The sequence below is a fragment of the Ziziphus jujuba genome, chromosome 4 (assembly GCF_031755915.1).
Source record: "Ziziphus jujuba cultivar Dongzao chromosome 4, ASM3175591v1".
Classification (NCBI taxonomy): domain Eukaryota; kingdom Viridiplantae; phylum Streptophyta; class Magnoliopsida; order Rosales; family Rhamnaceae; genus Ziziphus; species Ziziphus jujuba.
The window spans coordinates 5,105,935-5,133,392 of NC_083382.1; the positions used below are offsets into that span (position 1 = coordinate 5,105,935).

Sequence of the window (27,458 nt, forward strand, 5' to 3'; positions counted from 1 at the left end):
TAAAGAGAGTTTTTTTTTTTTTTGTATTTTAGTAATAGGCGACGCATAATCATGATTATGCGTCGCCTAATACCCTATCTATATATATTTTTTTTAAACCTTCATTTTTAACAATTGGATTTTAGTTGAGCATGAAATAATCAGTGAAGATATTGAAACAATATAAAGAGAGGTTTTTTTTTTTTTTTTTTTTTTTTTTTTTTTTTTTTTTATAAATTTAGGGTTTAGGCGACGCATAAGCAGTATTATGCGTCGCCTAATACCCCATTTTTTTTTCTTCTTTCAAAAAAACCATGGTTTTTAACAATTTGATTTTCTTCCATCATCAAATAAGCAGTGAAAATATTTAAACAACATAAATGAGTTTTGTTTTTTTATTTTTTTAATCAATCTGATTTTATCCCTGCATCAAATAACCAGTTAAAAGATTTAAACTAGTTAGAGAAGGTGTTTTTTTTTAAATCTTCCTGTTTAACAATTTGATTTTCTTCCAGCATCAAATGACCAGTGAAAATATTTAAAGATGATAAACAGAGTTTGTTTTTTTTTTTTTGAATTTTAGTAATAGGCGACGCATAACCATGATTATGCGTCGCCTAATACCCTATATATATATATTTTTTAAACCTTCATTTTTAACAATTGGATTTTAGCTGAGCATGAAATAACCAGTGAAGATATTGAAACAATATAAAGAGAGGTTTTTTTTTTTTTTTTTTTTTTTTTTTTTTTTTTTTTTTAAATTTAGGGTTTAGGCGACGCATAAGCAGTATTATGCGTCGCCTAATACCTTTTTTTTTTTTTTTTCTTCTTTCAAAAAAACCATGGTTTTTAACAATTTGATTTTCTTCCATCATCAAATAAGCAGTGAAAATATTTAAACAACATAAATGAGTTTTGTTTTTTTATTTTTTTAATCAATCTGATTTTATCCCTGCATCAAATAACGAGTTAAAAGATTTAAACTAGTTAGAGAAGGTGTTTTTTTTAAAATCTTCCTGTTTAACAATTTGATTTTCTTCCAGCATCAAATGACCAGTGAAAATATTTAAAGATGATAAACAGAGTTTGTTTTTTTTTTTTTTGAATTTTAGTAATAGGCGACGCATAACCATGATTATGCGTCGCCTAATACCCTATATATATATATTTTTTAAACCTTCATTTTTAACAATTGGATTTTAGCTGAGCATGAAATAACTAGTGAAGATATTGAAATAATATAAAGAGAGGTTTTTTTTTTTTTTTTTTTTTTTTTTTTTTTTTTTTTTTTAAATTTAGGGTTTAGGCGACGCATAAGCAGTATTATGCGTCGCCTAATACTCTTTTTTTTTTTTCTTTCAAAAAAACCACGGTTTTTAACGATTTGATTTTCTTACATCATCAAATAAGCAGTGAAAATATTTAAACAACATAAATGAGTTTTATTTTTTTATTTTTTTAATCAATCTGATTTTATCCCTGCATCAAATAACCAGTTAAAAGATTTAAACTAGTTAGAGAAGGTGTTTTTTTTAAAATCTTCCTGTTTCACAATACTAGACGTCGCCATATATCAAGAAACTTTTTGGTAAAAATTTATTAAAAAAATCAAAAAAATTAAATCACTGTGAAGCAGCTATAACATTTTCACTTTTTATTTAAAGTGGAAACAAATCAGAAAAACACCAAAAAAAAAGTTTTTCACAATATTAGGCGACGCATAATGGTATTTATACGTCGCCATATATAAATAAAATATTTGCTAAAAATTTATTTGACAAAACAAAAAAAAAATCACTGTGAAGCAGCTATAACATTTTCACTTTTTATTTAAAGTTGAAACAAATCAAAAAGACACAAAAAAAAAAAAATTTCACAATAATAGGCGACGCATAATGGTATTTATGCGTCGCCATAAATCAATAACATATTTTCTATAAATTTATTTGAAAAAACAAAAAAACAGCACTGTGAAGCAGCTATAACATTTTCACTTGTTATTTAAAGTTGAAAGAAATCAGAAAAACACCAAAAAAAAAAAAAATTCACCATAATAGGCGACGCATAATGGTATTTATGCGTCGCCATATATCAATAACATATTTGCTAAAAATGTATTTGAGAAAACAAAAAAAAAAAAAAATCACTGTGAAGCAGCTATAACATTTTCACTTGTTATTTAAAGTTGAAAGAAATCAACTGTTTAATACTTACTAAAAATTTCAAAAAAAATTTATGATAATAGACTAATAGGCGACCCGCAATTCTTCTTGTCTCCTGATATCATTAATAAATCTTTTAAAATATTTTTTTCAAAAAAAAAAATGTCATGCTGCTTAAACATTTTCACTTGTTATTTAAAGTTAAAAGAATATCAACTGTTTAATACTTAGAAAAAACAACAAAAAATATAAATTTTTTCCCTAATGGGCGACGCATAATAGTGTATACGTCGCCTTATATCAATAAAATATTTTCCCAAATATTTAAACATTTTCACTTGTTATTTAAATTTGAAAGAACATCAACTATTACATACTTAAAAAAACGCAAAACAAAAAAAAAAGAAAAAAACAATGTTACACTAATAGGCGACGCATAACTATGTTTATTCAGCGACTCTAAATATTATGCGTCGTGTGTGTTTGTTTCTCGCGACTTCTCGACGACACCTTTTTTTTTATGCGTCGTCGATTGGTCGAATTTTTACTGACGTATTAACCTCAGAGTCGCGGTATTATTTTTTTAGACGCATTTTTCTCGTAGCGTCGCTAATAATGTGTCGCTAGAGCTTATTTTTCACGTAGTGAGTAAAACTATTTCTAGCCATTCTCTAATTTATTATGTATATATAAAGTGTTGATTTTACGTATTTTCTTTTCCATTTGAGAATTGTAGAAGGTGGAAAGTTATATCAATCTTTTTTAGTTTCCAACAAAAGAAAGCAATAATTTTTTTTTATTTTTTGAAAAAGAAAGCAATTAATTAAGTATAAGGCTGATCGCAGATCTTTTATAGTGCTAATAGATCACTAACTCTGGCCATGTCTTAGAATAAGATTTCATATTTTTAAAGCTTCTAAAAGGACTGAGGATTTTATATCTGTGAATTGTACATAGGGGTTATTCTACTTGTGAAGTTCTCTTGTTAAACTTCTTCTTTTTTTTTTTTTTGGGGGGGGGGGGGGGGGGGGGGACGTTTTACCCCAGCCTTGAATTATCACCAAAAAAGATCACCAATTATACACTTAAATATAGTTAACTTTGCATCTCAAATTACAAGGAAAAATATAAATTTTGCTAAAGTTGTCAACAATATAAAATTAATTGTATGTATGTATGTATGCATATATATATATAGTTCTATTCTCTTGAGGATGGACCCCAAGATATCTTGGGTAAAACATGCCTATTCTTCGTTGAATATCCGCGCAAAACAATTTTAACATGTATCAGTACGTGTCTTTTGCTTAGGATGCTGAGGCACCATTCACGCAGGAGAAAATTTCCTTATTATACATAATAATAATTTCTACTTTTAAGGAAATAGAAGTGTTTCTTGAATCCAAAATCTCATGGGGTGAGGGCCTTACCACTTTACCATTAGTACAAATAGGCATAGCTTTCGAAGGTTTTATTATCAATAATCATCCCTTTATACCTGAACGTTTGGGTCATATAATATACTTAATTATAAGTAATTGGTATGTTTCTTTAATTTTTATTCTAGTTAATTAAAGGAGTGAAATAGATGAGCCATGCATGGGAAGTTGGATATTTATTGAACACATAATAAGATACCAATGCATGCATGCGTGTTTTGGATCCATGCCATGCCTAACTTTTAAACTAAATCGTACATATTATAAAAAAGAGAAAGCCTTAAGATATATGCACAAACTCAAAATTAGACTATATTATATATGTATACATGTTCATATATATATTGATGACAATATTATTTGATTAAATAGGTAATTTGAACCTTGTATGCAAAAAATATTTCTCAAAAAGTTAATAAAAGTATGAGCCTAAATGAAATCCAGACAACATTAATTTACTCAACTCCAACACCCGAAAAAAGACCAATCCAGAAGAAATAGGCAAACTCAAACTCACAAGTGCTACAAACCCTAAAGCCAAAGATGGCCTAACATTCATCAGCCAGTTTTGCAACAAACCTATTCCTTCATAAACATCCTCTTTGTAATGCTCAAAGTAGTCTTTTTCCCACTCCATCCAATCCGAAGGTGGTTGCTCATCACCCATCTCGAGCATCTTCATCTCCTGTATACGTATTCGAAGCTCTATCATGTTTTCATCCACAAGCTTGCCCTCATAATCTCTTCCATTTGTTCCCTTACTTGCAGCCACACTTAAACCACCGCACCGCCTTTTCAGGCAAGGCAGGGCAGGCTGCATAAATGGTCGGTTTGGGATCATGAAAGGGGATGCAAGTTTAGTTGCCATTGATCGATGAAAGAAGGTTAAAGGCTCAATTTCTCAAGAAAAATATACTTTGGAGAATGCTACTTAAATGCAAATGGTGGTTAATTAAGAGATTGGCTTATTTATAAGCGTACACGGAAGAGCTAATCAAGGTTCACTAAAAGCCATAAAGACTTAGAGACGAAGCATTAATTTTTGTGACGTAAAACGAGTAGAAAATAGAAGGAAAGCAACTTTCAAACGCGGATTAATTGCTGTTTCCTTTCTGAGTGGACGCGGACATGCCGTGTAGTGATTGAGTACAATGGGCTTAAAATTAAAGTGTGTGAAATTAAATTAACATAGTCTAGACCATTTGTAGGCCCCGACTTTGTTGAAATTAAAGAAATTTGCTTTATGCATAGAGGACAACATATTACAATTTATAGTCAAAGGAAAGATGAATTTTTATGCACGATCCAATGAATCAACGTGAATTATGCATAAAATATAGTTGAAAGGAATATATATAAATATATATATATACACACACATATAATATTATATATATTCCATGATCATATATAAGACCACCTAGTTTGTTTTTAAGTTACTTTTTTTTTAATTTAAATGAATATTGTTTTGCAGTTACTTAGAAGAGACCATTTTTCAAGTCAAAACAAAAAAGAAAGACTCAATGTAGATGATAATGTTGCCAACATTCTCATAATTATATATATATTTGTGCTTTTAATATTTTACCTCCTTTTGAAATTAAAATCAAATTAATAGTAGGAAATTTTGAAGAATATATATTGAAATTGGACTATGGATGATCGAAGTACAAGTTAAAAAATAAGATTATTTTTTTAATACAACTATTATTGTCAAGTTTTAAATTTTGGAATGCCGATCCATATATATATGTTAAAATGCGATATTAATGATTATTATAAAAATTCAATGAAACTCGTATCCTAAAAAAGATTAGAGTATCAAAATAGAAGGAAGATGTAACAATCCATCCTTGTAAATATCTAAATTTTTTTTAATTTTAACTGAGTTAATCGTGTTTGACCAATTGAATCTTATGTGACTCTTATATTTGACTTTTTATATTGCTAAAATTTTGCTTTGATCAATATATAATTGCATAGAGTTCATCAACAAAAATTACAGTTAAAAAATGATGGTTCTGAAAAATTTTAAATATTAATATTATATCAATATCCAAACTAGTTTATGTTTTTGTTTTTTAGTGTTCTAAAGACCTATATACATGTTCGAAGTGTATCTTACATTAAAGAAATTCCAAAATATCCAAAATGTCTCCAAAAATCGAAGAACAACAATAGATGTGCAGTGAGTCAATTTGACCTGCAATTCACCTCCGTTCACTTTCGGATTCAATGGAGTTATCATTTTTCTAACCAAGTTATACGTGTTAGATATTGACATTGCTTATCAAAAATCTAGCTGGCCATCGAAATTTCACAGTGAAATATCTCCTGACATGCCATCGTTAGCATTCATTACTAATTTTGAATGGTAATGCGAAACTTAGATTTGCCGATTCATTATTAATTTTGAATAGTAAATTATATGTAGCTTAATTCATGGCTGAAAAATAAATAACATGTGCATAAAAAGATAAGTGGAATCCAATTCAAACCATTAGTCTAGTTGCTAATTAAAGAGAGAAAATGGATGCTAAAGGGAGGAGAGAGAAAGGTAAGTAGGTTATAGTCTTATAGATTAGAAACAATTAAAATTAAGAAAGTAAATCAAATGAAAAATTAAAGCTTATGATGTTTTATATTCCTTATACACGCTGAGCAGATGGTTTTCATTGTCAAATGGAAGACTGATTTCTATTAGTTGAAAACCGCATATATAGTCGGCCATTACGATTTTCATTTATCTATTTATTATTATTATTATTTTTTTTTTTTTGATAACTTCAGCCATTATGTACCATTCTGATTATATATATATATATATATATATATATATATATGTATGTATGTATGTAGACTTTACCCATGTAATCTTTGACTTTTTTGGAGTTGGCAAATATGCTTCCTTTATTTTGAATTTTTTGTACTATATATATAAAATATAGAGTGACGTTATACTTACAAAATTTGTTTATTAAAATTTTAATAAATAATGACATGACAGTATATGAGTGTTCAATAAATCATTCATATTTTATAATTATCAGAGAAAAAACCAATTGTATTATATGTTACATTATTATCTACCAAAATTTTAATAAACGAATATTGTAAATGTAAAATTACTGATATATATATATATATATATATATCATTATAAACCACTTATATTTCATTTTTGTTTCATTTTGCCTTTTATATTTCATTTTTGTTTCATTTTAACCCATTTTAGTAGTTCAATATTTGAGTTAATTGATATTTTTAACCTTTTTACTTGTATATACATATATATACATATATGTACAAATTATTCATTTATATTATATTTTTATATTTTCTTCAGATAGTAATATATTTTTATTTATAATTATTTTTAGATGTAAATGTTTGAAAAAATTAATGAATATTTAATAACTAAAAAGAAATTGAATTGGTCTAGTTTTGGAGCTGCCTAGAAGGGACCATTTTTCAAGTCCAAGATTCTCAACTGTATGTGTTTATTTTTCACTATTTTACCCACTTTTGAAAGTAATATCGAATTTCTTAATAAAAGTATGAAACTTTTAGGAGTTTATCAGCTACCTTGTTAAAGTAATATATTATATAAGTTGAAGAAAGTAGTGGGAAATGACTTAATTGGAGCTTATAATGAAATTGAAGTCTGGAGGTTCAATGTTCATATCAACAAGTAAGAGTATTTTTTTTAATACAACTAGATTTACTGTATTATTACCAAATTTTTGAGTGATAAATTTATGTAGGATCGATGTGTAATGGCTGAAAAGTTAATAAAACATGTGTATAAAACATAAATGGAATCTAGTGCAATCGACTAGTCTACCTATTAACCGTGATATTTATGTGCTAATATAAGAAAGAGAAAATAAAAGCTTAGTTGGTAACGGGAGGAGAGAGAAAGGTAAACTTGATTTATGAATTATGAGAAATATTTTACTGGAAGAAGGAGTCCAGGATATGTTGAGCATTACTAGTGTATCGATGCCAATAAATTATCAATTGTATATAATCCATATGAAAGGTAAAAAAAAGAAAAAAAGCAGTTTATTGACTTTGAGAGAGTATATTCTCATCTAAGATATCCTGAGCACCTTCTCTCAATAAAACATAACCGTATCAATCATTACAAAATTTTTGAATGGTGATTTAACATAGATAGATGTTTAATGGTTTACAAATCAACATAGACTTATATAAAAAGCTACGTACAATCCAATACAAATCACCAGTCTAGCTAATTATAATATCTAAATACTAGTAAGAAAGAGAAAATGTAAGCGTAGTCGAAGCATAGAGAAGTGAGAAAGGTAAATAGATCATAGAATAAGAAAAGACTGAAAAAATAAGAAAGTCAATCAAATGAAATTTAGGTATTGACATTTTATAATCCACATGTTTAGCATAGTGTCAAATGGAAGACTGGTTTCTATTAGTTCAAAACTATATATATCACATAGTTAGCCATTAGGATTTTTTTTTTTTTTCCTGATAACTTCAGTCATTATGAATCATATTTTTTTAATATGTGGATGTCTATAAAAACGATAGTTTTGAAAATTTTGTAATTAATATTATTATGCAAAGACAACAATTTCTTCAAAAATTATCATTTTAATATAAATCTATATATTAAAAACAATATTAACATCCATATCAGAAAAGAAAACGATTATATATATATATATATATATATATATATATATATGTGTGTGTGTGTATATATAATTACTTTATACTTTACCCATGTATTTTGACTTCTTTTTAATTTGGCCAAATATCATTTTGGCTTATTTTTATTGAATTTTTTGCACAAATGCTTCCTTTTTAGAAAGAAAAAAAAAATCACTTTAAATCCCTTACATTTCATTTTCATTTCATTTTGTCCCCTCAATATTTCATGTTTTATTCATTTTTAACCCATTCTAGTAGTGAAACTATTAGTCAGCTTGTACATTTGACTTAACTGATATTTTTAACCTTTTTACTTTGTATGTACAAATTATACATTTACTTTTCTATTTTTAAATTTTCTTCAAATAATAATATACTTTTGTTTGTAATTTTTTTTAGACATAAATGTTGAAAAAAATAATGAATAGTTAATAACTAAAAAACAATTGCATTGGTATAGTTTTGGAGCTACCTAGAAGAGACCATCTTTCAAGTCCAAACAAAAAGGAAAGACTTGATATATATGATAGTGTTCAAGATTCTCAACTGTGTATATATATGCTTTTCACTATTTTAACCACTTTAGAAAGTAACATAACATCAATAAAAATAGGGACTTTTATATGAAATTGAACTCTGGAGGAGACATCGAAATAGACGATAAAAAATGAGATTCGTTTTTTTATTATTACTATTTTTGTCAATTCGTTTTTTAAATTTTGGACGGTGACTAATATGTCAAAATGCTATAGTGGTAAACAATTGATGAAATTTGTAGTTAAAAAGACAAAAGGAGTCCAATCATTGCCAATATTATCAGCTACTTTTCTTATGTAATATCATATGAATCAATGAAACTAGTAGGAATCTATTAATTGGAGTTTATAATGAAATTGAACTCTGGAGGTATTCAACGCTCATGCCACCAAATAAGATTATTTTTTGAATACAATTAAATTTACAATTATTACTAAATTTTTAATGACAAATTTATGTAGCTACGATGTGTGATGGCTGATTAATTAGTAAAATGTTCATAAAAAGATAAATGGAATCAAATACAACTGACTAGTCTACCTACTAGCCGTAGTATTTACGCGCTAGTAAAAAAGTAAATGAAGAGAAATTGGATGCTTATTAGTTGTAAAGGAAGGAAAGAGAAATGTAAACTAGATTTACCAATCATTATTAAATTTTTGAATAGTAACTTTATATAGCTATGTATTATGTGTAATGATTGAAAAATCAATACGACATACCTAAAAAGATAAGTGGAATATAATAAACGCCATTAATCTAACAATTAGCCGTAATAACTACATGCTAATAAGAAAGAGAAAAATGGATGCTTAGTCGGTAAAGCACGAAGAGACAAATTAAGAAAGTAAACCAAATGAAAATTGAAGTATACATTTTATCAAATATTTAATTTAAGCAATTAAGGAAAGAAAACATGTATGTAATAAAAAACGAGGGACATTGGAAGAAATAATAACTTGATTTTATGTGTCACACCTTTCATTTAATGTAATCAAAACAATGGACTTTGATATCGTTACTAAATTTTATGTAGCTACTATGTGTAATGGTTGAAAAATTAATAAAATGTGGGTAGAAAAGACAAATAAAATCTAACGCAATCGATTAGTTTACCTACTAACCATAATATTTATGTGCTAGCAAAGAAATGGAAAATGGATGCATAATTGATAAAATGGGGAGAAAGGTAAACTCGATTCACCAATCATTATTAAAGTTTTGAATGGTAATTTTATGTAGCTAATAATGTGTAATGGTTGAAAATTTTATAAGATGTAAGAAAAAAGATAAGTACAATCCAATACAAATTACTAGTCTAGTTATTAGCTGTCATAATTACATGCTAATAAGAAAAAAAAAAAAAAAGATGATTAATTGGTAAAGAAAGATGGGCAGAAGGTAAATAGGTCATAGAGTAAGAAAAGACTAAAATTAAAAAAGTAAATAAAATAAAAAATTGAAGTATATAATGTTTTATAATCGATATGATCAAATATATAAAAAAAAATAAAAAAAAATAGAATCCAATACAAATTAATAGTCTAGTTGTTAATCATACTAATTACATGCTAATAAGAAAAAGAAAATAAATGTTTAATTGGTAAAAAGAGATAAATATAATATAAATAGACCATAAAGTAAGAAAATGCTAAAATTAAGAAGTAAACAAAATGAAAAATTAAAGTATATGACGTTTTATAATCTATACAATCAAAAAAATGATTTATATTGTGAAATAATAGATTGTTGTTTATTATATCATAACTATATATGTATATGTATATATAATCCATTGGCAGAACATAATTTCGTTGCCAACACTGTTAATTCACATAAATATTAGAACTAACATTTCCAAATATATGTTTAGCCAAAAAAAAAAAAAATTCCAAATATTTAGTTAAAGCAATTAAGGGAAGAAAACTATCGATGTAATCAAAACAAGAAACTTTAGAAGAAACAATAACTTAACTTTATGTACCACACCATTCGTTGAGTGTATTAATCAGGTCTAATAATTTGCATCTGCATGCATCTATATATATATATATAGAATTTGTTTAATATGTATTCACTATTTGCTTTACCCATATAATCTTTATCTTTTTAGTTTTCAAGTAGTTTATATATAATTTCACCACAAAAAAAAAATAAAAAAAATATTGCAAATATAATTTACCCAAAAAAAAAAAAAAATACGGTGCGTATATACTAAAGACTCGGATTCAATGTGAAATTATCGCTTTCTGATCTGTTATTCTTTTTTAAAATATTCTTGTGTTCTCTCTCTCTATATATATATATATATATATTTGAATGGAAAGTTTGAATTATTTACATCATAATCTACCATAATTAAATCTATTTTTCATATTTTCGTTGATGGTAAAAAATCATTAATCCCGCGACATCAGATTAATTAGTTGTTTATTGAACAATTACAGATATAGTAGTCCGCAGTTTATAATTACTCTATAACCATGGCTGTTAAAAAGAAGTGAACGTACCCTCGAATGATTTTTTTTTTTTTTTTTTCCTCTTTTGGATCCTTTAGCACTAACACTACTTCTGAAAGCAACATCCATTACTCCATTATCATCTTCTAACTAAAGAACAAGGAAGCTAAAAAAGCAGAAATGGAAAGAATAACATCGATATAGAATTATATCTTATATCTATATATATATACATATATATACTGTCATATGCCAAGATTTACATTCATTGCATCTATAAAAAGGATTCATCAATACACCTTTTTTACACATAAACCTAGATGATGGCCCCATTACCCATCTCAATCAAACGTAGAACAATCATGACCGCTGACGCAGGAACACTCATGGTGATTAGGAGTAGCATACAAAGAGCCAAACTGGGCCTGGAATTCAGAAGAAATGACTGTAATACCCCTACAAGCTTACAAACATATTCATCATAATGACCATAGCACTGCTTCTCCCAACCCATCCATTCTTCAGGAGGCTCGTAGTTCCTCTCTAGCACTTTCATCTCATGTATGCGTCTCCTCAGTACTATCATGCTCTCGTCCACTTGTCTTCCTCCAGCAAATGCCTTCCCAGCATTACTTAGTGGTCTGATCTTTCTTTGCCCAATTGATATTCCAAAATTCTTCAGGCCTTGTGGTTTTCTTGGCAACAATGGTGGAGAAGGAAAAGAGCCTGGCTGTGGAGAACCAAGACAAGTAATTGCTTCCATTAATGGAGGTCGTTTAGGAAATTAATGCAAAATTAATAAAAAATAAAAGAAGAAAGAGTGTTTGTAGAAATGGTGTTTCTGAATTGAGGCCTACTTCCATCTTGCCTGGGGTTTCTTGTACTTATATATTAGACCAAGCAAACACATCGAGATCTAGCGGCTATGACAAAGGCCTGTTGGGTGTTTGACACGTGCCCTTTACGCGTATCTGAATAAAATACTGGGTTAGATCTGGTTTTTGACTGCCATGTGTCGGTTTGTGATTTGCTTTTTGCTTTGATTTTTTGGAAGCTTGCTACCGATTAGCATTAATTCATGGTCGGCACTATTATTTATTAAACAAATAATAACATTATTTTTAAATGAATAAAATATTTAAGATTCGATAATCAAGGTTTTGTACTTTATTGTAGTTTTCCGGATGTTCACGCTTGTAATTTTGTCGTGATGCATTTTGCACGGGAATTCTATATAAATACAGTGAAGCTAGCTTGTGTACAATTCTATTGCAATGATATATATGTTCCACGTGTCAAGTACGCAGAGGATCTCATATTCCAAAGTACAAATTTACTAAGGTTTCTCATCTGTTTTTTGCTGCTAGAAGTCCTGGTTTATAATAATCCCAAGAAAAAAAGTCCTGGTTTTCAAATAGAAGAGCCCCAAATCCATTTAGTCAATACACTGAACCCCTTTTTTGGGTTTTTTATTTATTTATTTATTTATTTATTTATTTATTTTTTTTAATATGGTAATGCATACATTAAATCCCTTGTTACATCTGTTTTTGGAATGCTTATTCAAAGAGCAATTATTCCAAACCATTATTTTGCTTTACCTTTTTTCTTATCAAATGGCTCTATAACTGTATAATCTTATTAAAAAAATAAATATTTATAATTTTTGCTAGAAGTGCTTCTAGAAATCTAAAAGCCTTTTAAAAAACTGTCCAAATATATTAAGAAATAATTTTTAAATCTTAAAAAACTATTATTAGTTTCTCAAAAATTATACTAAACAGAACTAATATTTCATGTTGAATTCTACTATCTATTTCCACAAGAAATCAAAATTACTTGTTCATATAATGCTTAATTTTTTTCTGATTCCAGAATTGTCCAAACATATTAAAAATTAATTTTTGAACCTTAAAAAACTATTATTAGCTTCTTAAAAATTATGCTAAACAGAACTAATACTCCATGTTGAATTCTACTATCTATTTCCACAAGAAATCAAAATTACTTATTCATATGATGCTTAATTTTCTTCTAATCCCAGAACTGTCCAAACATATTAAAAAGTAATTTTTGAACCTTAAAAAGCTATTATTAGCTTCTAAAAAATTATGCTAAATAGAACTAATACTCCATTTTGAATTCTACTATCTATTTCCACAAGAAATCAAAATTACTTGTTCATATGATGCTTAATTTTCTTTTGATTTCAGAATTGTCCGAACACATTAAAAAGTAATTTTTGAGCCTTAAAAAACTATTATTAGCTTCTCAATAATTATGCTAAACAGAATTAATACTCTATTTTGAATTCTACTATCTATTTCTACAAGAAATCAAAATTACTTGTTCATATGATGTTTAATTCTCTTCTAATCTCAGAAAGCATATGAAAATGGAACTTCGCCTACTTCTCAAGTCTTTATTTGATGATAGAAATGATTATGGTAGACGTTTAAAACTGTTCTTGGAGATTTATTTATTTATTTATTTATTTTCCCTTTTTGGTAAATAAAGTAGCGTTAAAGCATTAAAGAACCTACACAACGAGAAACTAAAAGATTGATACAATTCATTTACAAAAGCAAAGGGCAGAGCCCAACAGATGATTCATCAAAAGCAAAAGAGGAATTGGTTGCAAGGAGGTTTTGGCAACCAGGTCAGCTAATCGATTTGATTCACGAGCGGACCAACATAAATTTTGTATACTCTTCCCAAATCTGGAATGAAGAAGCATTAGATCATTCCAAGTTTCCCAGCCACTAGGATCCTCTTTTGAATAGATACCTTAACAATAGCTTGAGCATCTGATCCCATTAGACATTCCTCCATACGTGGGCTTCCACATACTCAGTAACCAAACAAGAGCTTTAATCTCTCTTTATTCCAGGGATAACTCTTCAAAAAGTTCAGAAGGGATTCAAGGAGACTGTAAACAGGATGATTGTAGGGAAAGCAATCGCTTTTAATTGTTTTCCCTTTTCCTTTTATGCTCATTTTAGATTTCACTTATTGTTAAGAGTGTTTGTAATGTTTTTCTTTTTGTTCCCCCAACCCCATATGGTAAAGAAAGCAAATCGAAGAAACTAGGATATAAAACCAACAGCTATACACAGAACAAATCAACGGAAAGGTAAATAAACTATAAAATCAATAGGGAAATGAATGCGAAATATCATATCACAATGCATGAACAACATATGTTTCTCACGATGTCAGAGTTAAGGCAGCAAATAAGTGAGGCAACAGTGTCAAATTGAGCCTAAATGTAGGCTTTACATGTATAAAACTCAAGTTTCATAACCCAATTTGATACAACTGCTTGTATATGTTAAATAGGAAAGAGTAATATACATACATCTAGAAACAAATTTTATCTTGGGAACCATCTGTTATCTCAGGTGCAGAGCCAAAAATGATTCCCCTGGGAAGACGACCAAATATATCAGTCATCATAGGAGGAGTGAGGAGCGGCAGTACATCCTGGGTCAAAGGGATCTTCAGACCCACAACAATGCCAATATTGGAAAACCTGGCCAGAGTCAGGAGAATCCATAGTGCCTCCAGTGTATACGCTCTCAAACTTCCTCTTTGTTTCTCCTAATGACATAAATGTATCCAAATTTATGCAAATAAGAGCCAAACTCAGCGAGTCATAAGAAGATAGAATAGAATGCACGGAAACATATTAACCAGTGAGACATCACAAACTTCACAGAAGTGAAAATTACAGCAAATTAAAGATGCGAAAATTAGCACTCCTTACCAAATTGGAGAGAAAAAGTATTCGACATATACATGTCAAAAACTCATGTTAAACCAAAATTAGAGCTCAATAAACCTTCATAGTAAAGCTTTGTCGAACATCCAATACCACACAGACCTACAGTACATTAACTCTGACCCGGTTGAAGTCATGATTTACTCTGTAGGAACTGTATAGTATATTGATATCATTCAATTTATTCTGTAGCTACAGGTAAGTTGCAGAACATAATCATATTTACCCATATGCTTTGCTTCGATCAAATACAGTAATTTCTTTTCTTTCATTTCTCATGTAAAGCTTTTAATGAACTTCTAAACAGAGAGTAAATGCCCCTTTACTGAATGATGATGTATAGGACCAAGCAATTTCTTGGTTCAGCATCCAACAATTTCAAAGATTAAGAACCAAGTAAGCATTTTCTATTTTACATCATAATGTGACAAATTAATTAACCAATTAAACTCTCCATTTCTCCTTTTTTTTTTTTTTTTTTTTTTTCTTTTTTTCTTTTTAAATTATATGTACTAAAAAAAACTTCTACGAGTAAAAGACCCTTACACAAGAAAATAAACTTCTCTGGTTTCAGTTTGCTATAAAGTTTGAGCATCCCACAATACTGGGGAATGTATACAATACACTTAAAACAAAAAGCCCAAGATTTTATCAAATTACAAAACACAGGGCAAGTTAATTAGCCCAAGATTTTATCAAATTACAAAACACAGGGCAAGTTAATTAGTAGTCTACAGGGGAAAATGAATTTGAATATTTTGACAATATAATTACCACCAGTACTTTCACCTTAAGCACTCTGGGGAAAAAAATCAAGATACACCCTGAAAGTCTCAGTTACAAAATAGACCCCAAAAACATTCTACGAGTTTAAACAAACTGGCCAAATTTAATGAAACCATAAAAAGTTCTAAAAGTCCTAACAGCCACAATCATTATCATCAATACTTTTGTAATTGATATCAGAGTTTCAAAACTTATAAAAACGAGAATTTAATGATAAGAAAGCTTTTAGAATGCAGCAAGTAATTGCAAACAGCATGTCCAAATTCAATTCGAAGTTTTAAATTGGAAACTAACGTTTAAGTTTCAACTTGATTCACTATTTATTCCCTATTAACTAAAAAAATGCTGTAGATTTTATTCTGAACTATGGCAATCAGTATCAACAAATAAAGACAAAAGAAAACACATTCAATACCCTTTTGGTTCTTGAAACTGTCCACAAATTGTAAACACTCAAAACAGCTGAATCCGCATAATTCAACATAAGCCAAGAACATAAAAATCCAACATAAACCATTCACTAAACACATAACAATATACGTACAGAAATACCCAAAAGCATTAAAATTGAAATGGAAAAAAGAACCTCCAAAATGAGCGGTGTGGAAGCGACAAGCCCGAGGGTGATTAAGAGAGGGGTCGAACTGGGTTTTGCAATTCTTGCAGGTTTTGAGGGTGGTTTTGAAATTGGGATTGGAGGAACATCGAAATGCAGGAAAACTGGATGTGGGTTTTCTTGTTTGGTTTTGAGTTTTACGAAGAGAAAGCGAGCGAGGCAGTAGCAGCGAATGATGAGGAAGTGTTAGAGCCATACCCACATAAAACAATGCTTTTGGCTCTCTGGGTCTCAGAAAATTAAGCATTAAACCGTGCTTTTCTATTTCCCTATAGAAAAAATAAAAAATAAAAATAAAAAGGAAAATTATATTTACCTCCTTTGTGATTTGCCAATATTATAATTTCCTCCCCCAGTTAAATGAAACTTATGTAAGGGTTTTTCCCCTTGATTCAAACATATTTTAGCATCTTAGTTTCTGATTTTTTTTTTTTTTTTTTGGCATATCGATTTTTCAAATTGAACTTCTCATGAAAAATAGTTCTTAAAATGCTAAAATATAATCAATTTAAATTATTTTGCAAGTGAAATTTAATTTAAAAATTATTTATACAAATAAAATTTAAAAATTAAAATGCTAAAAGCTCAAGTTTAAGTATTAAAATGTCAAAACACGTTAAATTCCCAAAAAAAAAAAAAAAAGGGCACCGATTACCCTACATGATCAAATTAAAAATAATTTTCATCTCCCTCTTTTTTTTTTTTTTTTTTTTTGAAAGTAAATGGTTTACTTGACCAACCCATTATAAAATGCCTGATTGTGAAGGTTTTTAAAAAGTAGTATAACTAATTTTATTTTTCAAATATTAAGATTTTAATTAAAATAAAGATAAAGTTTGGGTTGTGTATTCAATTAGCTTAAAAACCTTTCAGTTTTGGAAATGGCAAAAATAATAAATAAATAAAAAGAAAATGAAAAAAAATACAAAATTAAGTGATTTATTTGGTATAATTTATATTAAAAAACTTTTTGATTGTATAATTTCTTTTAGTAGAACTTATATAAAAAAAAAATTTTATTGAAAAACTAATGGATGTTTAATTACTTGTTTAGATTACTATTCATTTAATGCTCTTTTTAATTTTTCTATATTAAGTTAAAAATTAAAGTTTTTTTAAAAAATCTAAAATTAATTTTTTTTTTCACAAACAAACAATTGTCAACTTATGGTTATATAAATTTTTAAATAAAAATGTTTATAACAATCAAATAATTTTTTATTTTTATTTTTTTGTTCGGTTGCTAAAAAACTAAGAACATGCTAAATTAGCGATACTTTAATTTTAGTAGGTATTTGGATAGGAGGTAAAGGGGGCGAGAAGGGGGAGAGAGAGAGAGCGAGAGAGAGAGAGAGAGATGGCGAAATTCTCGTTAGTGGGTGATGAAGAAGATGGGGAAGGACCCAGTGATGCGCGACGCAAGAGACAGAGGACCTCGTTTGCATCTGCATCTGCATCTACCTCTACCTCCAATGGAGTCGGAATCACCTTTGAAGAGAACCAACCACCTCCTCAACCCTTGCCTTTAACTGTTGACCAACACGAACAAGAAGAGGAAGCGGAAAGCGAAGAAGAAGAAGAAGAAGAAGAACAACAACAACTGGAAGAAGAAGAAGGTGCGTATGGTGAACAAGAGGCAGAAGAACGAGATCCAGAAGAGGAAATTGAAGAGATTGATCAAGTACCCTTTTCCACACTCAGAGTCGTTACGCGAAGCAGATCTTCCTCTAAATCCATTGGATTATCTTCAGCTGCTGACCAGGAAGGCTCCATTTCCGTAAAATTGACCGACCCAGATGTCCTTGATTGCTCTATTTGCTACGAGCCTTTGGCAATTCCTGTCTTCCAGGTTCGTTAACCGCCCCCGATTTTTTTGTTTTTTTAATGGGTATTTTCTGATTGATTTTCGATTCATTTCGTTGTCCCCATGGGGTTTTGAATTCTGTTCTGTTTTCTGTTTGGAAGCTTTAGATATAAATTTAGAATTGTGAGAATTTGGTATTGTTTAATTCTAGTGCTAAGCTAGGCATACTAATTGTTTGTTTTAGTTTTGTGTTTGGAAGATGAGCCACAAAACAATTATTTAAAAAAAAAAAAAAAAAAAGGACTAAAAATTTTAATAACCACTGGCCTTCTTCGTACTAATGATAAAAACGAAAGGTTAGTGCAAATTATGCTTCCCAGGTCTGTTGCTAAGTTGATTGTTGGAAGAATGGATAAAGAATCTCCATGTTTATTGAAGAGTATGAATAGATTTCCCTTGTTGTGTGTCTCCTAGGGAAGAGAAGGAAACAATGTTAAAAAGGAGAAAAATTTAAAGAAAAAGCTTTTAAAGAATAGTTCTGAGGATTCATGATGCCAAGGATGTGAATCAGATATCTTGCAGCATCAATTTGATTAACAACTGAAGTGTGGAGTGATTTTTACCCACTTGATTAGGCTTTGCGGTTATTACTGTTTCAAAATTGATTCTAAGATTCTTGAGTCCTTTGATGGTGAATGTTCCTGATTTTCTCTCCATGTTTTAAACTTTTGAATGTAGGATTTCTCGATTGAATAGCAAGTGCAAATTCTGTAGATTGTTATGCTCCTAGACCATTTAGTTGTTTCTTGATATTTATTGAATTTTCTGTGGTTTTATGTTTAAATTACTAGTTTAGATGCATGTGCTTGTTTACTAGCTTCTAAAGCATTATCTTACAAAAATGTCTTCCCTTGAAGTTAAGCTAGCATATAATTAGGTACACAATGAGGGACGGGGAGGAGGGGGAAGTGGAGAGGAGGATTTCTTAGGACAATGTTATCTCTGCATCTAATTGAAGCTTTTGTAGCTATGAGATATTCTTTCCTCAAACTCTTTTGCTGCCTATGGGTGATAGTGAGGCATTTCTAAGAACTAGAAAGCTTGGTTAGATTCCAAAATACCCATTCAGCACGGAAATGGTATCAAAATTACTAAATGGGTAAACTTTTTTCAATTTGATGCACTTCTTCATGACTAAGCTCATCAAGGTTTAAGTGTTTCCTGCTATATTCCAGACAGATTGTAGCTCTTCTTGTGGTTTCAGATTGAGCTTGCTTTCTTTTATTGCAGTAACTAGGTGATAAATAGGTAGTTATGGTAAGGGGGAAAAAAAAAAAAAATTATTTTACGAAAAATCCATAGAAAAGTAAGGAGAGTGGATACATTGGAGTTTTTTAGGTGCTTAGCTTTTAAGCTTGATTGTTAAGCTGGAGAATTTATAATTTCAATTTTTATTTCTTAACCCCCTTATGAAAGCATATCTTATAGAGTTTTGTTGTGAAGCACAGCTGATGTTGGGCATGAGTTATGCTATGGCTGCTCATGGGCTACCTGACAAGTTTGTTGTGTGGCAACCCATGGACCACTGTAGCAGGTTTATGCATGCTGAATATGTACGTACATATGATATATTTATGTATATCTACAAATGTAGTCTGATAACTTTCTTTGTTGATGCATGGCTACTTAGTGTGAGAATGGACATGTGGCTTGCTCTTCTTGCTGCGGCAAGATTGAACATAAATGCCCTTCCTGCTCATGGCCTATTGGCTATAATCGTTGCCGAGCTATAGAAAAGGTTTTGGAAGCTGTTAGAATATCATGCTCAAACACAAAATATGGTTGCAAAGAATTAGTGAGGTACAGTGATAAAAAAAGCCATGAGAGTACATGCATACACTCGCCTTGTTCATGCCCCCATCCGGGTTGCAATGTTGTCTCCTCAGCTGGGAACTTATACCAGCACTTTCGCTGTAAACATTTGGATTGTGCTGTACGCTTCCAGTACAACCGCACTTTTAATGTGGCATTAGATGCTAATGAGAGATTTCAGATTCTTCAAGAACAGGATGAGGGTGTCATTTTCTTACTTAACAATAGCTCTGAACTTCTTGGGAATTTATTGACGGTTAGTTGTATATGGAACCGCTCATTCAGTGGGTTCTTCTATGATATTGTTGCAAAAAGCCAGGGAAACTCTCTTCGATTACAATCTTTCACAGAATGTACTAAGAGACGTTCAAATAGCATCCTGGTTACAACAGGGTTCCTTCTTGTACCTCAAAATTTTCGCAATTCTAGCAATGAGCTAAAGTTGGAACTCTGCATATGGAGTAAAGATTCATTTCCTACAAACTTCTAAGGAAGTATCAATGTTCTTTAACTTATCTCAGTAATATCTATGGTTAGAATTATACAGGAATGTGGCATCAAATTTTTATTATCTATTATGTTTATGATTAGAGCATTTATATTTGTAAGTATATCTGTAATGTCTTAATTATGTCAATTTGCCATGCAGACTTACAAGTGTACCTAGCTTAAAGTGTTTTTGATCAATCCATATTTCATGTTCTTAAAAGCTTGAGTAATAAGACAATTTTAAAAATTATTATTTCGTGCTTGGATAATTTCCTCAGTCGCACATATATAGTTTTCAATCCCCAATTTATTATATTCATGATCATGAACCAGGTCAATCATAAGTACATATGCCATAGAGCACAATACTCAAATATAAACAAAACTAAAATTTACCATCTAGTACTTAAAAAACATCTTTCCCCCCACTATGTTTTTGGTCTTTTACAATATTTTAAATTTACGACCTTTTTATATGTAGATGTGAGAGATTTACCAATTAAATTAATCTCACGTGAACACCATCTAATTTTATAATTAAGTCGATAAATATATATATATATATATATATGTACCTTGTACCACATATTAAGAACTTGATCTCCTTTTAAAAAGAAGAACATTAATAATTCCTCATGCAGCCACTGTAACAACCATCCATATGGTCCTTCACTTGTTCCAGATCTGTTGGAATGAAAATCCGTCGCCATTCAATCAAACAGTTTTATGAAATATTAATTATATTGATTTGAAATAAAGATAAATGCATTTACATCAATTTTCCATGTTCTCCCGAGGTCTTTCACCAAAAAAATTATATTTATATATATATATATATATATATATATATAAGTATATATTGATATATAATTGGTTTCTTTATAGATGCATCTAATAATATTATAAATATGTACAAGGAAATAAATAAAAAGAATAATGTTTGAGTTTTGTACCATATTCAAATTTTATGCTTATGAAGTGCTTTGTACAACCAAAAGTGCATTCGTAAATTGAAGTTGGATAAGCTTCTTCACACTTTTTACACGCCTGAGAAAGCAATTTTTTAAAACTTGAGGTCCATGTTGTGCTTCTTCTAGACCGCACTTTTCAACCACCCTTCCCATACTCAAATAAAAGTCTCTGTATTCAAGAAATTTGGGAAGCTTGAAATTATGATCCAATGAATTATATTTTTGAGAAAGAAGAAGATCTTGATTTGGAAGGGAAAGGAGAAAGGGAAGATTGCTTGCTTTGATTTCAATTGGAAGAAGCGGAATTGTAATTAAGTTCCATTATCATCATCACTATGTTTACATTTACACTAATATTATTGTTTTCCATATTGGAAATTTGTGAAACTGAATATAAACTTTAAAGAGTAATATATATATATATATATATTAAACATTTAAGTTTAGATACATGGAGGTGTTCCATATATATATATATATATATATACACACACATATCACAAATACACTCTATGGAGAGTTTGTGACTTTTTGTTGTAACATCAACATAATGGTTTTGGAGTAAAATTTATTTATTCATGAAATTTGTACCCGTTTATTTAGTGTCACATGATTTACTAAGTGTTATTAATTAGTAGCAGACTTATCTAAGTTTCATGGAGCTTTGGAATTTGTCTGACATTTCGCATGGTAGATCATATTGTAGTATAAACTTGCGGAATAAACAATTAATAAACAATGAAATATTAAAATTGCACCTTATAATGTATAAGAAGTTTTAATAGAGTAGACAAGTTCTTATTGAAAACAGACCACACATACATATTAAGTTACAGAAACATTACCCTATCTGCCGTAAACCCAAAGCAGAGGGCCAAACCTTATTGAAAATGCATATATAAGTTTCAGCAAATTAAATGGCATTGCCGAAACTTATTTTTATTTTAAATTGAGAGACAACCTAAGCCCCAAACCAAGCTAGCAGTGGCTTATTATTATTTTTTTATTATTCATACGACCAAGACGACCTAGAAGAAGTACGTAGTTCAAATGATCAAGGGCAATGATAGATTATATATAATCATCTTCTTCAGCTATATCAAGGTCCTTGAGCACCCACTTTCCATCATCCATTTGAACCATAGATTTGTTTTCCTTGACCCACCAATTAGCAACAACATTATTTTCATCTTTTAATTCATCTGTCGCTGTGTTCACCCATGCAATGTCCCTATCAACTACCAACACATTTTTTCCATCAACTACCTTTGGTCCTGCAACTCCATGCAAATAGATCTCCAACTCATGATGGGCCCTTAAATTTAAGAAACTGTTTTTCAAGAATGGCGATGTGGTAGTGTCGATGATCAACTCTTTTCCAACATGGACGTAAGGGGGCGGAGGAAGATCAGAGACAATGTCCTTTGTATTTCTAACTCTCAAGACGTGAAGGTTTTCGAGCTGGGAGAAAACCTTGGCGAAACCTTCGTCTCCCAAACGAGGACATGCTAGCACAATTGCTGTGACTGGATAGACCTTGTGTGCTGTGGTACTGGTGGGGTACTTGTTGAATCCATTGAACACAATATCAGTTGCAGTCAAAACTGCAAATGCGGCACCCATGCTGTGACCTGTCACGGTAATGCTGATATCTTCCTCCTTATTATAGTATTGCTTTATCAACTCGCCAATTGCCTCTTGAACCTTGATTAATTTATAAATTCAGAATATGCAAACCATTTCGTAATAAATGTGTGGTATATAAATAAATAAATAAATAAGACTTAAGATCTTGCTAGACATATGTATGTTCATTAAACTTTTATGATACCATTTGATGTAATATATTATTTCATTATTTTTTATTTTTTATTTTTTATTTTTTGTCTGCTGTAAAAAATGAGATGTCGTGGTAACATCATGGATTTTAGGCCAAATATAATTATTATTTCATCGGTTGATAATTTAGTAGATAGACAAGTGACTTTGATATTGATATGAATAAATAACATAATATCACACCATTAATAAGTGTAATATTATCGAAAAGTCAAATAGAACTAGATTATATATATATATATATATATATATTATGTAAGTGACAAAAGTTATATATATATATATATATATAATCGTTTTCAGAGAAAATAATTGTTTATAATCTCGGATAAAAGAATATATGTATATATATATATATATGCATATATACCTGGTCTCGAGAACTAGTTGAATTGTAGGTAGATCGAGATTCAGCTGTGGTATAATATGAATACCAACCATGGTGAATCTTAGCATTATTATCTGATCCAAATATATTTGGAGCTGACACTAAATCGATTTGTTTATCAATGGCCCGTTCTGCAAGTCGATAGGTTCCCCTCCACGAAATCAAAATATCCCTCCTTCCTAAAATCTCGCTTCCTTGATCAGTAGAAACCGCAACAAAACCGATATAGTTTGAATTCCCTGCAATTCCCATTGGGGTGTTCTCGGTTATCCCGGATGTTGATGCATAGTTGTATTTCTTAACAGTGTATTTGAATGGATTTCCTTGCTCCAAACCAACCTTGGAGAACAAAGTTGCCTTTGGATAGCGAGGTAGTCCAACATTCTTGGATGTCACCTCTCCAATGAAGCCGGCCCCTGCAGCTTCAGCTCTATCACCGTAATGAATGATGTATCGTCGAAGATCGTAGTCGAGAGGGTCTAAGGGACCCTCCCAGTCGTTCTCACCACTTAGAGCCCTCCATTTACCTGCTATGCTCTCCATTATATTAACTCTTTTCTCACTGAATTCAATAATATATATATTTTTTTTGACTCTCAAGTACTTTTTTGCCTTGTTCCCTTTCATTCTTTGGCTCTCCTGTTTATAGGCAAGAGATCGATTCCATTTTCTTTTGGTTAGTTAATTGATTAATTGTTTAATCATGGTCAAGAAACTTTGACACATCTTCCTATCTCAGTATTATCCCTTTTGCTACGTACATACATTATTTACAAATTAATTACTACAACGTGTTTTTATATTTACACGTTTATTCACCATGCAATACCTCCCACGATCCCATGTGGAAAAAAAAAATTATTTGCTGAGAGGGAACTAAAGTTATAAAAACTTGCAGTACCAACCAGGCCCAGCAGGAATTACTTGTTTTTCAAGACCTCTCTATAATGTTCTATTTATTTATACGGTCTAATTGTCAACTCATATTATACTAGATCTAGTCGCGTTAAATAAGGAAGCTTTAGCATTTATAGGATGTTGATTGTATTTAAAGTTTATCATTTATACAATTAAGATGGATCAATTGTGTTGACAACAAAGAAAAAAGTGTACCAAAAGGTTAACAACGAAAATGAAATAATGTTCTGCAATGGCTTTGCTTTATGAATAATATGATATTTCTACAATTCTACTTGGAATTTTGCTATTTGTGTGATGAGCACAAGTAGAACTCACACTCAAATGATAAATGGGATGCATTTAATCATTATTTAGTATTTTATATTAAAAATTTAATATGAAAACGTGAACATTTTAAATTGTCATATAATATATAAGTTTTATTGATGTTCTCTTACCAATAAATAGTTGGAGGATAGGATCTTACCGGTCATCTTTGTTATTATTATCATCATTTTAAAGCATCTTACTTTTTTATTATTATTATTTTAAAGCATATATCACTGCAACAAAACTTAGATTTAACAATATGGAATAACAACATTCAATATTGTTTGTTGTTTGATAACAATTTAAGACAATAGCTCTTGTAAGCTTGCTGTTAAAAGCTTTTAACCGTATTAATAACATGTTAAACGTTATTTTTGTTGTAGTACATATATAATTATTTTATATATATATATATATATATATACATAATTGGTACTTTTTAAATGAGATAATAGTCTATCATTAGTTGATAGAAATGGAGATACAAAAATAAGATAGAAAACTTGGATCACATTAAGCATCCACCCTAATTTAAAAAAAAAAAAAAACAAAAAAAAAAAAGAAGAAAACATAATAGAACACGTTATAGTCAAGCTCCAAAAGAATAACATATATAAATATATACAACCAGGCGCGGAGCCAAGATATTAATGGTGGGGACCAATAGTAAAAAAATAAATAAATAAATAAAAATTTTGCTAATTGAATACTGAAATCAATACTATAATAAAACGAACAAATAAAACTATTAAAACTAAGTTACATAATTTCCTAGAGTATTTTGAATTGCTCATTGTAGATTATACAGAGTGTCAATATGGCGAATATAGTTTATCTAAATTAGGCTAAAAGATTATAAAATTACAAGCTAATTAAAATAATATTTTATAATTAAGAAATTAATTAGGATTATACCTACAAGGAAATATAATAATAACCTAATAAAATAAATACTGATAATTTTAAAAGTTTCAAAATAGCAAAAAATGGGGACCAAAAAGAGAAATAAATCTTATTTTAGAGTGGCCACATAATATAAAATCAAAAAAAAAATTGTCTTTTCTATGATTAATAAACAATTACTTTATATAAATAATAATAATAATAATAATACCTAATAATGTTCTTGATTGTTGTTTATGAATCATCTTTTTTGTTTTTGGAAAATCAGGAAACTTCAATATGTGGCCGCCAGGTTGGCAAAATCTGTCTTCTGAAAAAATTTCATGCAATTATGTAACACCCCATACCAAAAAATATACATGATTAAACAAGTTTGATCAAATTGACTAAGTTTGATCAAGTTTGACCAAGTGAACAATATATGTGTTCAAGTTGACCTTTTCAATAGCCAATATTTTTGGTTTGACTAAGATATCATTGTGTAGATCTCGTTGATACGAGTTCATCGACTGGCTGCACGCCAAATTTTGAGTTACAGATAAAAAGTTATGGTTCTGAGAAGTTTTAAGCATAAGTTTTAAATCAGTGTCCAAGCCAGTCCCCAGTCTTTGTCTGTTGGTGACCCAAGGCTTTATATAAGTCTAGGTAAGCGTGTCAAACAGGAAACAAAGCCCAAAATACCCATTTCTTCCCCAAAACCTGAAAAATTCTCTCCTCAAACCCGTGGGTCCGAACTGGGTCGTTTCGACCCATTTACTATCGAACCGGGTCACCGCCGTTTGCCCATTTCTGGCCAAGCACCACTTACATGCACTGGCCAACTAGAAAGATCACATGAAGGTGAGCTCAGCTGTGAAATTTCACGGCAAGAAGTGGCCGGACGCGCTCAGATAGGGCCGGCGAAGTCCGCGGCGGCCGGTGAGGTGGGTTGCCGGATTTTCTCATTTTTTGGCCATTTCAAGCCAACCCATATACCTTTTCCACAAGTTTTGACCCCTTTGAGCTTATTTCCGTGGTTATTTTGTCCAGATTCCTCACCGTTTGAAAGATCCGACAACAGGAAGTTCGGCCGATGCTTCAACAGTATTTTTCGGCCACCAGAGGAAACTTTGGACCAAGGTGAGTATACTGATGAGTTCCTTATCTCTTGGGCTTTTCGTCAATATAAAGTGTGTGAATTTTGGAGGTCGTTTGATAATTGTTCCATTTTTGGATCAATTAGTTACTTTTCGGATAAATTGGGGACTGTATTTGGACAAAAAATTGGTCAATTAGTTAAAATTGGAGTTGAATTAGTGAAATTGGATATTATTAGGACCCATTAGGTGGTTCGATTTCGAAATATTAGGCTTTGGGTGAAAATTCCCAATTTTGGTTACCGGATCCTAAGGACACGCGGTATAATTGGACTGTCCGGTGTCCAATTTATGCAATTTTGTAGTACTGTAAATTATTTTGAGACATTTGGATTATACAAGTGTCTCTGGTTTAGTCGTTTGGAGCCTGAG

General features: G+C 30.1%; 4 protein-coding genes and 1 pseudogene across 6 annotated transcripts; 1 reads left to right on the plus strand and 4 right to left on the minus strand.

The window, feature by feature from the left end:
* Positions 1-4,451, minus strand: part of LOC107416149 (protein PIN-LIKES 2-like) — a 36,787-nt pseudogene extending 32,336 nt beyond the window's left edge.
* Positions 4,452-11,454: 7,003 nt separating this feature from the next.
* LOC107416155 (uncharacterized) lies at positions 11,455-12,145 on the minus strand. The gene has a single exon (XM_016024613.4). It carries the CDS (start codon positions 12,032-12,034, stop codon positions 11,588-11,590), a length of 447 nt encoding a protein of 148 aa, XP_015880099.3. The 5' UTR covers positions 12,035-12,145; the 3' UTR covers positions 11,455-11,587.
* A 2,260-nt stretch (positions 12,146-14,405) lies between these two features.
* On the minus strand, positions 14,406-16,702 carry LOC107416162 (uncharacterized). The gene is made up of 2 exons (XM_016024618.4): positions 16,425-16,702; positions 14,406-14,871 (listed from the first exon to the last, which is right to left on the minus strand). Exons 1-2 carry the CDS (start codon positions 16,699-16,701, stop codon positions 14,717-14,719), a joined length of 432 nt encoding a protein of 143 aa, XP_015880104.2. The 5' UTR covers position 16,702; the 3' UTR covers positions 14,406-14,716.
* A 1,012-nt stretch (positions 16,703-17,714) lies between these two features.
* LOC107416266 (E3 ubiquitin-protein ligase SINA-like 10) lies at positions 17,715-20,741 on the plus strand. 3 transcript variants are annotated; one of them, XM_048471830.2, is made up of 3 exons: positions 17,715-18,303; positions 19,767-19,871; positions 19,949-20,741. In XM_048471830.2, exons 1-3 carry the CDS (start codon positions 17,812-17,814, stop codon positions 20,618-20,620), a joined length of 1,269 nt encoding a protein of 422 aa, XP_048327787.2. In that variant the 5' UTR covers positions 17,715-17,811; the 3' UTR covers positions 20,621-20,741. The 3 variants fall into 3 exon arrangements, with proteins under 3 accessions (XP_048327787.2, XP_048327790.2, XP_048327788.2); XM_048471833.2 differs by having other exon boundaries at positions 17,716-18,303; positions 19,767-19,852; positions 19,949-20,198; XM_048471831.2 differs by lacking the exon at positions 19,767-19,871 and having other exon boundaries at positions 17,720-18,303.
* A 1,726-nt stretch (positions 20,742-22,467) lies between these two features.
* On the minus strand, positions 22,468-24,369 carry LOC107416151 (phospholipase A1-IIgamma). Its single transcript, XM_048472574.2, has 2 exons — positions 23,800-24,369; positions 22,468-23,294 (listed from the first exon to the last, which is right to left on the minus strand). Exons 1-2 carry the CDS (start codon positions 24,358-24,360, stop codon positions 22,662-22,664), a joined length of 1,194 nt encoding a protein of 397 aa, XP_048328531.2. The 5' UTR covers positions 24,361-24,369; the 3' UTR covers positions 22,468-22,661.
* Between the last annotated feature and the right edge of the window lie 3,089 nt (positions 24,370-27,458).

Bases quoted from the DNA above. Each gene is read 5' to 3' on its own strand.
- LOC107416155 (XM_016024613.4), bottom strand. From the start codon at position 12,034: ATGGAAGCAATTACTTGTCTTGGTTCTCCACAGCCAGGCTCTTTTCCT.
- LOC107416162 (XM_016024618.4), bottom strand. From the start codon at position 16,701: ATGCTTAATTTTCTGAGACCCAGAGAGCCAAAAGCATTGTTTTATGTG. The intron at 14,872-16,424 runs GTTCTTTTTTCC...TTATGTCATTAG, and splicing joins CCACACCGCTCATTTTGGAG to GAGAAACAAAGAGGAAGTTT.
- LOC107416266 (XM_048471830.2), top strand. From the start codon at position 17,812: ATGGCGAAATTCTCGTTAGTGGGTGATGAAGAAGATGGGGAAGGACCC. The intron at 18,304-19,766 runs GTTCGTTAACCG...TGTGAAGCACAG, and splicing joins TGGCAATTCCTGTCTTCCAG to CTGATGTTGGGCATGAGTTA. The intron at 19,872-19,948 runs GTACGTACATAT...ATGGCTACTTAG, and splicing joins GGTTTATGCATGCTGAATAT to TGTGAGAATGGACATGTGGC.
- LOC107416151 (XM_048472574.2), bottom strand. From the start codon at position 24,360: ATGGAGAGCATAGCAGGTAAATGGAGGGCTCTAAGTGGTGAGAACGAC. The intron at 23,295-23,799 runs GTATATATGCAT...AAATTAATCAAG, and splicing joins CAACTAGTTCTCGAGACCAG to GTTCAAGAGGCAATTGGCGA.